The sequence below is a fragment of the Ziziphus jujuba genome, chromosome 12, assembly GCF_031755915.1.
Source record: "Ziziphus jujuba cultivar Dongzao chromosome 12, ASM3175591v1".
Taxonomy (NCBI): Eukaryota; Viridiplantae; Streptophyta; class Magnoliopsida; order Rosales; family Rhamnaceae; genus Ziziphus; species Ziziphus jujuba.
The window spans coordinates 25,671,632-25,685,339 of record NC_083390.1 but is presented as its reverse complement, the minus strand read 5'-3'; the positions used below and the strand labels follow the sequence as shown (position 1 = coordinate 25,685,339).

The 13,708-nt window shown below is 36.8% G+C and overlaps 1 protein-coding gene across 13 annotated transcripts; it reads right to left on the bottom strand.

The window, feature by feature from the left end:
- Positions 1-8,195: 8,195 nt before the first annotated feature.
- LOC107429715 (uncharacterized) lies at positions 8,196-13,601 on the bottom strand. 13 transcript variants are annotated; one of them, XM_025078510.3, is made up of 8 exons: positions 13,398-13,594; positions 13,214-13,293; positions 12,285-12,842; positions 10,826-10,942; positions 10,495-10,704; positions 10,301-10,359; positions 9,622-9,650; positions 9,137-9,534 (listed from the first exon to the last, which is right to left on the bottom strand). In XM_025078510.3, the coding sequence occupies exons 3-8, from the start codon at positions 12,813-12,815 to the stop codon at positions 9,272-9,274; spliced, it is 1,209 nt and encodes a 402-aa protein (XP_024934278.3). In that variant the 5' UTR covers positions 12,816-12,842; positions 13,214-13,293; positions 13,398-13,594; the 3' UTR covers positions 9,137-9,271. The 13 variants fall into 13 exon arrangements, with proteins under 13 accessions (XP_024934277.3, XP_015895942.3, XP_015895944.3 ...); XM_025078513.3 differs by having other exon boundaries at positions 9,282-9,534; positions 9,622-9,670; positions 13,398-13,601; XM_025078514.3 differs by having other exon boundaries at positions 9,282-9,534; positions 10,301-10,364; positions 13,398-13,600.
- Positions 13,602-13,708: the final 107 nt, after the last annotated feature.

Below are 13,708 nucleotides of genomic sequence, written 5' to 3'. Positions count from 1 at the left end.
AGTTTAAGATTGAGACATCAAGGAACAAAGATCGGATCAAAGACAACCAAGATGTGGATTTGTGAGCTAAACAGTGAAGTATTGAAGAGATGAAAAAGCACTAGGAAAACTAAAAATAAAAATAAAAGGGAAAAAAATAGGGTTAGATAGACAAGGGCTTTTATTGGTTTTTGTTCCGTTCTAGTTTATCCTCTTATGCTTGCTTTGCCAAACATACATGAAAGATGTAAATTTTGAGAGTTTTGACTCCTTCCTGCCCGTGTACTACCGTTTCTTCGTGCAACCCCTCTTTCTCTCCGACAAGTGGCACCAGGATTTCTACATCCACCAAAATTAATTCCTTATTTTCTCTACCTGTATACTATTTACTTTTAAGAAAGCAATCTTTTTGGACACTTAATTTTGCTTTATAGCATTTACCATTCCAAATTAACTAATTATGGCTTAGCTAGGTTTCAGCCAGGGAAAGCCATGACCGAGAGTTCTACTGCGTTTTTTTTTTTTTTTTTTTTTTTTTTTTTTTCATTAAAAAAATTTGAACTAGTTATCAACCAAAAAAAAATAATAAATAATAATAATAATATTTTGTTGTTTTGCTAGTACAATGCACCCTCGATCCAACTCGGAGTGGCTCTCGTTTTAACATGTGAATATATATAAAAACAATTATTTTTGAAAAGATTGTAGATTTTATTCGATAATATTGATAGTTATTTCTGTAAAAACTGTCATCTCTATATGTCTGTATGTTAAAATTATTTAAATATTTGCATTATAAAAAAAATTGTTATAGTATTTATATTTATAAAATTAAATCGATTTTATAGTTTTACATTAAAAATTAAGATCAAAATTAATTAAAAATTAAGATTAAAATTTAATTAGTGGTTAATTATAGATTCAAAAATATATTAAAATTTTTATTTGGATAAAATAAACCTTATAGAAACTTAGAAAATTAAAAATGATATGTATTGTTAAATGTCAATTTCTAAATTAATACAATGACTAAACAAAAAAACAAAAAGTCCTAATTGAATTTGATTATACAAACACACTCTCTCTTCATATATTTACCTAAACTTCAACAAAGATCTTAATGGACCCTCTTAATTTCCTAGTACTGTTGCTTGACTACCTAATTTTTATTTTTATTTTTTCCCTGAATAAATCGTGTGAAATTGGATCTCTGAGTTGGATAGAGGCAAAACACATATATTGGTTGCAGAAGCCACTATAATTATCAAGTCTAGAAAAGCCTAGCCAGGAAAAAATAGACCGGCGGTGCCTCTATACGCTTCCACTGTCCTTTTCTTTTTAACCTTGATCTCTGCTTTTAACAAAATTGAGGAGACTTACACATATGTATATATATGTAGACAAATTTATATAGTCTAGATTCATCCTCTGGAAATTAAGAGTGTATATATGTATATATGTACCTAGGAAAATATTGTATATATGTACCTAGAAAAAGCTTAAATTTAATTTTTATTAGGAAATCTCTTATTTAACCCAAATGTATATCTGAAAAAGTTTAATTACTAGATAAAATAATATAATCAATGTTTGACTTTATTTAGAATTTATCAGTTATCCACATAATCATTTTTTTTTTAATTTATTGAACTATTGTATAATATATATATATATATTAAGAATTTATGGACATTCCTTGCTATCATTTTCTCTCTTAGCTAGATCTTTTGCGTCTACTCATCTCTCCATTGAATACACATAAGACACATGTATATATAGAGTCTTGCTGATAACTGTGTAGGAATTGCAGTTTCCGAGCAGCTTTTCTATATATGTACCCTGGCTTCATTTCCTATAAGGTTAGTGTTCAATTTGACGGCCTGGGAATCATGGGGAAGGATATAATTAGCTGATGAAAGTACCATGACAAAATATTTGTTAATACATAGCAATACAACAAAACTTTCTTAATCAGGTTTTTTGCCCTACGAAAAAATAAAAATAATGGTAAATATTAAATTAATAGCAACTGTAATCTTTGCCCTAGGTGAATGATAGTGAGTTCTAAATCGAAAGTCAAAAAAAAAAAAAAAAAAAAAACAGCCTAAAAACTTAAAATTGAAGACAAACGTGATGATGCAAGATTTGCTATCATATAATATGATTGTTTATTGGTTAATGATAAATTATTATTTTAAACATACATTTAGCTTTGGACAATTTCGTTTTTGACTCTGATAAATAAATAAAAAGAGAATATTGATTTAGGCCTACATACATGCATGTCTTGGAACATCTTTGTCTGACCCCAATAAAATAAGAGAGAGAATACATCCACTTGCACATGTATGCATATATACATATACGGACAAAGCATAAAGTCCACATATCATTATTGTTTTACCTTACATAATAATTAAACATGATATATAATAAAGATATATATATATATATACATATATATTAAATTAAGCAAAAAATATATATATATATATATATATATATATTTATATAGCGATCTTAATAAATATTCGTGCAAAGATCGATGGACAAATATTCCACATGCAATCACACATTTATGTATCTTTATCATCGTCATCGCAGTCCCTAATGCTCCATTGATTCACAGCCACACGATCATGTGTGACGCGGCAAATTCATGTACATGCATAATCAAATTTCAACCGTACACATCAGGTATCATATCCCTCAGAACCTCTATCAATAAGTACCCTTCATAAATACATACATTTATGCCCACATCCCACGCACCCGTAGAAAGATCCGATTAAATTATTACCCCAAAAAAAAAAATTTAAAATTAAGTTAATATATGTCCATGGCTTGCCCACTGCACACACACATACACACATAATACACAATCAGTTTTAAAAAAAATTATCTCATTTTATTAAGTTAAGATTTATTTTGGTTAAATTTTAAATTTTAGATGAAAATCCAACTATTATTAATAACATAAAATAAATTTTGTTTAAAACTAACAGTGTATATACAGTGCATATACGTATAAAAATGCAACTATGATATGTCTGTAGCTAGCTTGCTGATGATGATCATGTGATCCTTGTCACCATTCACACGGGATGCTTCATGCGTGCACATTGTCACGGACTTGTTTGTTTACCCTTCAAGCCGTGCGGCCTTAGTTGCTATTCCGACCTTTTGTTGCAACTAAGTAAGCCTTTTGCCCACTAAAAGAGAGAGCTAAGCAAAGAAAGCTAGAGCACAAAGAGCGTTTGGGAGAATGAAAGTATATTGCTTAGAGGAGAGCTTTACAAGTGAATGTGGGAATTCTTGGATTCTTGGATGGTTTGGCCAAATGAGGCCTCCACCTATTTATAGGCATACAAAGTCTAATCCTACGGCTATGATTGCTTTAATCCTACGGAGGAGAATGGGTGTCTAGATCCTTCCCACCTCCTTTACAAAAATATCTAAAGAAACATCTAGAATGGGTATGTACATGGCTTGACCTAGAGTTCTCCATAAGGTTCTAGAGAATTCTACACTACTCTAGGTGCTTGGCCCATTGTAAGGCCCAAAATGGATTATAAGGCCCAAAATGGAGAGAATGCTCACCAAGTGTTTGATGAAATGCCCCAACCGTGACATTCTCCCCCACCTATGCCGTCGACGTCCTCGTCGAGCTTGCTTCATGGAACCTCTTGATGTGATCTTCAAATTGCCAAAGCGCGGTTGCAGGTTCCCAACTTGCTTCGCTATCGGGAAGTCCCTTCCATTTCACCAAGTACTCATGACTCGGATGGTTGTCCCTTCCACGAACTATTCGATTGGCTAATATACTATCCACATCCTTGTCATAAGTGTTGTAGACCCCTATTGGTGCTCGCTTGGACTCCCCTCTTGTATGGTCTTCCTCATCCTTGTAGTATGGCTTTAGACAACTTACATGGAAGACCGGGTGAAGTTTGAGTGTAGGAGGCAACTCTACCTTATAAGATACCTTGCCCACCTTCTTGATGATCGGAAATGGCCCTTCATATCGGCGAACAAGGCCTCTATGTAGCCCTCGGGTAGACTTGTGTTGGGATGGAAGGATGTTGATGAACACCAAGTCTCCCACTTGATACTCCACATGCCTTCTTTTGACATCCGCCCACTTCTTCATTTTCTTGGTGGCCTTATGGAGGTACGACCTTGCTAAGTCCACTTGTTCATGCCAACCTTTGGCAATCTTGAATGCGGCAGGACTCCTTCCTCCATACTTGGTAACAAGTGTTTGTGGAGTGAGTGGTTGTTGCCCCGTGGCTAACTCGAATGGACTTCGATTGGTGGACTCGCTCATTTGCAAGTTGTAGGAGAATTGGGCAACATCTAGCAGCTTTGCCCAATCATGTTGATTGGCACTCACAAAGTGCCGTAGATATAGCTCCAATAATGCATTAGCTCGCTCGGTTTGCCCATCGGTTTGTGGATGAAAGCTTGTAGAGAAATGCAACTCCGAGCCCATGAGCTTGAATAACTCCGTCCAAAACCTTCCGGTGAACCTTGAGTCTCGATCACTTATAATTGATCTTGGGAGTCCCCAATACTTCACCACGTGCTTGAAAAATAGCCGTGCCGTCTCCTCAGCTGGACACTCCTTTGTCGCGGCAATGAATGTAGCATACTATATTATGGGCCCCGATCCGACGGTCGGATCAAAAGTTATGCCCTTTCAAAGTTTTCCGATCGTTTTACGCATTCTTTTCTCGCCCGCCCCATTCCTTGTGTTCCTCGTTTCTGCCATTCCATCACTTTGGCTTGTGTCTCTTCAAGAGACGATCGAATCGAGTGGTCGCAAGCCAAAAATGGCCAGACACAACTTAGCTCGGCCAGACACAACTTAGCTCGGACAGACATCAGTTAGCTCGGCCAGACATCAGTTAGCTCGACCAGACATCAGTTAGCTCGGCCAGACATAAGTTAGCTCGGACAGACATCAGTTAGCTCGGCCAGACACAACTTAGCTCGGACAGACATCAGTTAGCTCGGCCAGACACAACTTAGCTCGGACATACATCAGTTAGCTCGGCCAGACACAACTTAGCTCAGCCAGACACAACTTAGCTCGGCCAGACATCAGTTAGCTCGGCCAGACACATAGCTCGGCCAGACATCACTTAGCTCGGCCAGACATCAGTTAGCTCGGCCAGATATAACTTAGCTCGGCCAGACATCACTTAGCTCGGCCAGACATCAGTTAGCTCGGCCAGATACAACTTAGCTCGGACAGACGTCAGTTAGCTCGGCCAGACATCAGTTAGCTCGGCCAGACATAAGTTAGCTCGGATAGACATCAGTTAGCTCGGCCAGACACAACTTAGCTCGGACAGACACAACTTAGCTCGGCCAGACACAACTTAGCTCGGACAGACGTCAGTTAGCTCGGCCAGACATCAGTTAGCTCGGCCAGACACAACTTAGCTCGGCCAGACATCGGTTAGCTCGGCCAGACACAACTTAGCTCGGACATACATCAGTTAGCTCGGCCAGACATCAGTTAGCTTGGCCAGACACAACTTAGCTCGGATAGAGACAACTTAGCTCGGCCAGACATAACTTAGCTAGGCCAGACACAACTTAGCTCGGCCAGACATCAGTTAGCTCGGCTAGACATCAGTTAGCTCGGCCAGACATAAGTTAGCTCGGACAGACATCAGTTAGCTCGGCCAGACACAACTTAGCTCGGACAGACATCAGTTAGCTCGGCCAGACACAACTTAGCTCGGCCAGACACAACTTAGCTCGGCCAGACACAACTTAGCTCGGCCAGACATCAGTTAGCTCGGCCAGACACAACTTAGCTCGGCCAGACACAACTTAGCTCGGACAGACGTCAGTTAGCTCGGACAGACGTCAGTTAGCTCGGCCAGACATCAGTTAGCTCGGCCAGACACAACTTAGCTCGGCCAGACATCAGTTAACTCGGCCAGACACAACTTAGCTCGGCTAGACATCGGTTAACTCGGCCAGACACAACTTAGCTCGGCCAGACACAACTTAGCTCGGACAGACATCGGTTAGCTTGGCCAGACACAACTTAGCTCGGCCAGACATCGGTTAACTCGGCGTTAGCTCGGCCAAACATAAGTTAGCTCAGACAGACATCAGTTAGCTCGGATATACCATCAGTTAGCTCGGATATCAGGCAGACATAAGTTAGCTCGGTTGAAGAAATAATTCCGCCTAAATGTCAAAGTCAACTCGTTACCTAATTTGCGATTGATTTTCTTTCTTTTTGGGTTTTTATTTATTTATTTTCTGGACAAATAACTTTAAGAAGGTTTTTATTTTATTGTAAATTAATTAATTCCTAATTTAATATAAAGGAATTAATTAATCAAACTTAGATTATGTGTGTGGCCGGTTTTACCTAGGGTTTTTAGGGTTTATTTTGTTTCTTTCAAAACCTATTTAAAGGCTTAGTTATCAATAAGAACTAACTTTGATTTGATTGAGAAAATACTTGTAAGATTAATTATGTCTTTGTTCTTTGAGAACACCTAAAACACCATTAGAGAATTAGTTGTTTTAGTTTGACTTATCAATAGGTTTTCCATCCTCTATTGTGGTGTCTACATTATACCAAGGTTTCTAACCACAGGTTGGTTAGGGGTTGAGGTCAATTTCATTAGAACTTGAACTTAATTAAGATCCGGGCTAATATAATACAGGTTTAGGAGCAGGTCGTCCTAGGTTCGTATTAGTTGGAAGTGTTCTTACTTTAAAATTATATGATGCGATTTGGATATTAAATTTATGAAAAACTTGGGATAAAATGATTAATTTATTTATGTTTGTTAATAATTTAAAATTAAATCCTTCTAAACAAATTGAAAAATGTTAATTAAAAAAACTAATTTAACAAATTTTTAATTCAAACTTTTCCATATTACTTAAAAGCTATTAAACATTCAAATTTTAATCCAAACCACGTGCGATGGACGTGGCCATACCTAGTATATATATATATGACCATTTTCTTTTTCTTTGTTTCCTGGACAAGGCCCACACGATGGGCATGGCCGGTGAATAAAACAACTAAACATCTTATATATATATCACGCGAATTTCGACCCAACAAGATTAATATATGTACTAGCAATGAAAAGATTAATAAATGTAGTAGCAATCTGCCAATCAATGCTCATCACTTATCCTATATACAATATCTTAGTTATCAACAAATTATATTCCATAATAACTAAGCACTTCAATTACACACACAGCTCTCTAGTCCTATAGAAAGTGTAATATAAATATATATATATTTCACCGTACAATCTGATGCTTAGAGCACGTCTTGTGGGGTCATTTATATATTTTAATGTCAATTTATATAAATTGTATATATATAAGTAATTTGCGGATGGTAGCTTGAGAAGAAGTTTCTACGATCCCTCTCTTGACGTGGCACATGGGAAATTATATACATATATATATATATATATATATATTTGGTGAATCACATGGGAAATTATATTGCTGACAACTTTAAACGTCGTCCAAAATATTTGCATATAGTTTAAAAATGCGAGACCCATTTTGGAGATTAATATTCAGTTGGTCACATGGTACATTGCGTGATGTGTGCCCTTGCATTATCTTCAAAGGTCAGACCGTCGGAACCAGTATTATTAATTATTGTATGGTGAGCGAGCGTGAGCGCTTACGATCATTGGGTCAAAGTCACAGCGTTTAGAGTTGAATTTCTTGGTTCAAATTATTCTTTTCCCATTTTTTTAGTCCACTTTATATCAATAATAATAATAATGAAGCTCAGTTGCGTTGCGACCTCCTAAATCCTGACCCTTCAAACCGGCCTCGCTGGGAGTTTGTCGCTGACTTTATTGGCCTCTGGAACGTCACCTTTTTTGACATACAATCTGGTCACTTTCCTAAACAAGAAATGGTCCATCAAAGACTTTGCACTTCTAGTCTATTTTACATTTTCCACCAACCAATAACCAATAAAGGGATGGAAGGATTGGCTTCCCAATTGCCAAATGAGGGTCCCTTTCCACTTGCATCTCTTGTAACTAAGAATGAAGGAAAATAGGAAACAAACAGCACACAATCTCTCCCACTCCACTTCTCTTTTTTATTTTTAGCCAACAAACCAAAAAATCATTGGATGTTTCCCTTTGCTTCTTCTTCTTTTTCTTTCTTCTTTTTAAAAAAAATAATAATAATGATAATAATCGTAATAATAAATAAATAAATCTAATATAGCAGTCAACGAGGGGACCAGAAGTAACCATAGGCAATGAAAGTTGCTAGGCCAGTTCCAGTAGATCACGGTCCAAGCCTATAATCCTCAACCCAACGTGGGACCTGCCTAGAACCAAATAATACGACCATACAAGAGCAGTGTCTCTCAGGTAAGGAGTCGCACAAAATCCTACCCAAAGAGCCATGATTGGTTTTTTGCCCCAACCTAATCCACATACCCTCTAGAACAGAAATACACTGTATAAATATGTTCCTCCTCCTCCACTGCAAACAATCTCTACCTTTTCAAAGACATGCAAACACAATTGAGCTTAGCCTTCTGGATTTATGAGTTCTTTCATTTTCATAATATACAATAATCAATCCTAGTTTATATCGGGACCATTCTACTGGCCAATAGGTTTCAACAGAAACGACAGTTACTGATAAGTAAGGAATCTTAGACAGATATTATTAGTCTGATAGACTCCTCAGACCAGGGAAACAAGTTAGGATTCAACAAAAGACGGTCCACGAACAAGATCTATCATATCCTTCAGATAAAGGGGAATATAAATATTTATATATGGTAGTAAGATGTTAATATGGTGATGCCCTGCTGGAACCAATTATTTCTTCAGTTTCATGAAGCCAAGGCCAAGGTAGCCATCATTATCCACAGTTGCCCAAGCAAAAGCATTGGCATTCTGCAGAACAGCTGAAAGCTCAGCTAGGGTAGTAATAATTTCACCACTGAAATGGCCAAAGCCAACTATATGGATGGATCATGTCGATATTCCCTAGTTGTCACAAGCCTCCAAGCTTTTAATGCTAGGGTGAAAATAAAAGTTAGCATCCGTTTGTCAAAAGTTTGGTGAGGAAAGTAAAGCAAACCATACCGACGCAGTCAGAATTTTCAATTCCACTCAGCAATGAGTTAGAGAACCTCCAGCATAAGAGAAAGAGGATGTAATTGAAAAATTTGCCGCAGAACCACTTCCAAGCAATGATGTTAGAACAGGCTCGGCATATACTTGGTTCTGATTCTCATGGATGGCTATAGGGTAATAAGGTAGGTGAGAAGATTGTAGCTCCCCTTGTTGATGAGCACGAAGTGGTTGTGGATAGGATGATGGCAAAGGATGCAATCGTATGGAAACATGTGAGGCTGCAGCAGTAGGAAAAGGTGGAGAAGAATACTCAGCCACATAATCTGTGCGAGAAGCAACTTCACTCTGTCTCGCCATAGGCAATTGTAAGATCTGGTACTCCCTTCCATATTCAAGAACTTGACCCGCAGGAGTACTTGAGAACAGGTGCCTAGTTTAATAGGTAATGCAAAAGTTCATAAATGGGATAAAATTTAAAAGCATGTAACCATAACAAGGGGTGAAATTTAAAACTAACCATCCAAACTAAGATATGCCCTCCCCCTGCTGTGAAAGGCATCTTGATACTTGAGGCCCATAACAAATGCAACAGAACATGAAAAAATAAATCAAAGGCACAAGGAGTTGACAGATCGATAGAAAAAATCCCAACTAATAGTAGACCGGTTAATATCAAAATCCCAAATTACATGTTAATTGGAATGTAAAAATAATCCTATAAAGGTAATGATAGATATATAATATTTTTCCATAAGAAAATGTACAGTATAAGAGAATAGAGAAGTTAGGCATGAAGGGCCTATGGAAGAGGGTAAAAAGATATTTTTGAAAGATATTTTTGATATCTAATATAGCCAAAGAGCTATTTATTGTCATACCAAAGACAAGAATATACTTAGTGTCCCAGCCATTATGTAGTCAAATGGATAAATAGACTAGTGGTGGATGCATTTATAGTGCAATGGATATATGCATGTGTGTATATAATGCGTATTACAATAAATAACATATCTTAACTAATTAAAAATAAAGGACAAGGCCCTAGTACATGTCAAGCAGTAAACATTGAAAATAATCTGTCATTTTCACAGACAACACATACCAGTGTTACTTTCTACCATGGAAGCATGCAAGCTCATCACAATTATTATGCACAGTAGGCAAATGAATGAGGTACCAGATGATAAGGCACTAACCTTCTATATGGATCCGCCAGGGATGAGAAAGGTTTTTCGTGCAAGCAGGGCCTATGTGCCTGAACTGAACAATATGATACATTATTATTAGGAAAAGCAACCGGCTGAACAACATGCCAAGGCTCTACTGGAGGTTGAATCTGTGACACATGTGCTTCCAGTTCATATTGAGGATACAGTGGACATGCAACTACCTGTTTGGATCGAGTATCAATGACTTGTGGTGCATGAATATGATTAACTCCTGAAGAGTATGCATTTTCAGGATGAGGCAGCCTTGTCATTGGCTGCAATCCTTCTTCTGTAATAGGAGGTGGGAATGACTCTGGTATTGACACATTTGAAAAGGAAGGCCTAGGTGCTGCAACACTGATAGGGCGGAACAATGAAATCAAAGCTTTCACCTTCATTAAATATACCAAATTCCATTAGATATGAACAAATCTTACCTCCTAAATACAAGCAAAAATATGCCACTGAATACGCAATTATTGAAATGCACCAAACTAGTAGATGGGATTTTACCTGATTACTATTAAGATTTTGTCTAAATTTATAACCCCCCTGGTAGTTGTCTTGAATAGCTACTTTAAAATCACACTCACGAAGAGGTAAACAATCCTCAATGATACTAAATTTTACCTGTATAGAAAATAATCAGAATCAAATAAAAGGGAGACATCAGTTTAGATGCTTTTAAATAACAAGGAGGGATTCGCAATGCAAACATAATAATTAAGTAAATGAACTAACCATCGCTTTTTGTTCCAATAAAGTACTAAATTGACAGATTGCAATATAATGGGTTATAATTGGATTATGCTATTGCTTCCAATTTCAACGTTGACTGCACACCATTTAATACTGTCCACTCTAATACTGAGAATGATATCTAATTCCAAAAAAAGAAATTATGATCCCTTCAAGATGATGGGGGTATGCAGATACTATTAGCAAAGAACAAGCCAAGGAGAAATATAGGGTCTACACTTTCTTTTGAGACATGACTCACCACTAATATTTCCACAAGTTGTTCGAGCCATTTGGAATCAAGTTTTAGTTTGGCTTGCAATCTCTCTCAACATTCAAGACAATAAAAATGCCAAGTTGGTTCACACTTAAGCTATTTTAAAAAGACTAGGATTGACAGGCTAAAATTAAACTAATCCAGAGTAAGCATCCATTTCAATAAGATATGCTATACTCAAATAAGCTCTACAAGTAACAGTTGTACCAATCGGAAGCTAAGCTTATAACTTGTATGGGTAACCCAATTTGGTATAAACAAACATTTATTTATACCTTTACATCCCAAGTCCTAAACCTAGGCACCTCAAAAAAGAAAGAAACATTATCTAGATTAGGCATAACTCAAGTCAACCAACAAACTACTAATCCATGGTAATAGACAAGTTGCAGGACAACCTATGGCTACCCTAGATTCCCACATAACCACCTTTTGTTGTCACTAAAATCACTCATATCATCATTTTGATACAATGGCAATTGTTTGTCCCTGTCATATTGGTACCACAAGCACTGTGCCATCAACACCATGCAAAGATCAAAATAACACATAATACAAGCACGGCACCATATCGTAATTTTAGGAATTCAAAATAATTTCCAATATAATTAAACTAATAAGACTTTGATGAGCATAAGGTTTTAATTAATAATTGTAACAATGAAAACAACTTTTAGGTAACAGTTGACTAGAATGCTTATGTGACCATAACAGTAACTAGGAATTCAGTTATTACATATGTTAAGTTGAAAATTTTATGTTATTAGGAAGTGGGGCAAAACAATGTAATATCAATCCAACAAAATAGATAGTTAACAGTCCCTTTACACATAGGCTTACTCAAATAACACCATAGAAGGTGGACTTTAAACATAAAATTATCAGCTGTATTGTACTCTACATCCATTGCTAAGATGCGTGTATCCAAAATTGCCGGTTTAAGGGAGTAGCTGTTACCTGTGCAGGAAATTTCCCATGAAATGCATTTGGCTCCAAGTCCAACCCACCTTCTGAAGTTGCCATGTATGTACCATAAAGAAGTTTCAAATCAAAGTCATATAAAAATAGACTTGTACGAGGTTTGATTGCCTTTACAACTTCCAAATTTCCCCTCGGTAGCCCAAAAACACGATACTGATAGCATTCAGGCTTTGTTCTTCCATTACACATAAATATGAACCCAGACTTTGATTGCTGGCTTTCCTCCTTTTCATTTTTCCCCGTATTAGCTCTATTTTTAGTAGAGCCAAATTGGTGAGCGGAAGAAGTAGCAATGGCTGCATTAGGAGCAAAACTACCATCAACCATAGGCACTAAAGTGGGGCCAGTATTACATGCAGAATTAGCACTTGTATCCATAGCATTCTTATATTTCTTCTTCTTGAATATCTTTCTCATCTTCGTACTCTTATCCAGATGATCAATGGACGGCTCTTTATTGCTTCTTCTTTTCGCACAGACAAGCTGTTGCAGCGAAACGCACGTCATTCTCGCAACTTAGCAAGGAAACCCAACCTAAATAAACAACATTGACTCTCATTTATACACACACACACACACACACACACATATATGTATATATATATATATATATATATTAGCACCAATTTTATGGTAAAATATTCTATCTATCTCTACACCATTCTATAGTGTAAATTGGCCTAAATAGGAGTGTGGCTTAACGATCATAGAGGTTCTGAAATGAACCAAATATTCTGTGTCAAGAATATATATATATATGTGCGCGTGTGTGTGTGTGTGCGTGTGTGTGTAAGGAAAGAAAAAAGCTAGGTTTGCCAACTGCAATCAAAACCAATTTCACAAACAGAAAAACTAAGAGAAAAGAGAAATGCGCAGAAAAACAGCGGCAAGGTTATGAAGCTTACAGGAATACGCGAACAAGCCGACTTTGGAATTCAAAGCAAACAAGAATCAAACACTTTTCTACCAAGCAATATACAACATACTGCAAAATAAAAAATAAAAAGAAAAAAGAAAAAAGTCCGAATTGGGCTCGTAATCGTCTAAGAAAAGAGTTGTTTACAATAATTGATTTTGAGAAACTCTTACGAATTCCAAGGGACGGAGTTTTGTTGTTTGGTAATTGCAAGCCACACAATGCAAAGCTTGCCCTTCTCCTTCTAAACGCCTCCATCACAGTGCGACTGTGATTGCGTGTGAGTGTCCCCAAACTCAGACTTGTTCGTTTGCGCTCTTCCACTGTAATTATTCATCAAATTTGAGGATATTTTAGTCCAACCAGACTTTCGAATTTTCCACTCCCGCAGTATTTCTGTTTTGATTTATATTTAATAAATAGAACGAATAAAATGTATTTGTGCTTTTTTTTTTTTTGATAAATAAATGTATTTTGTGTCTGA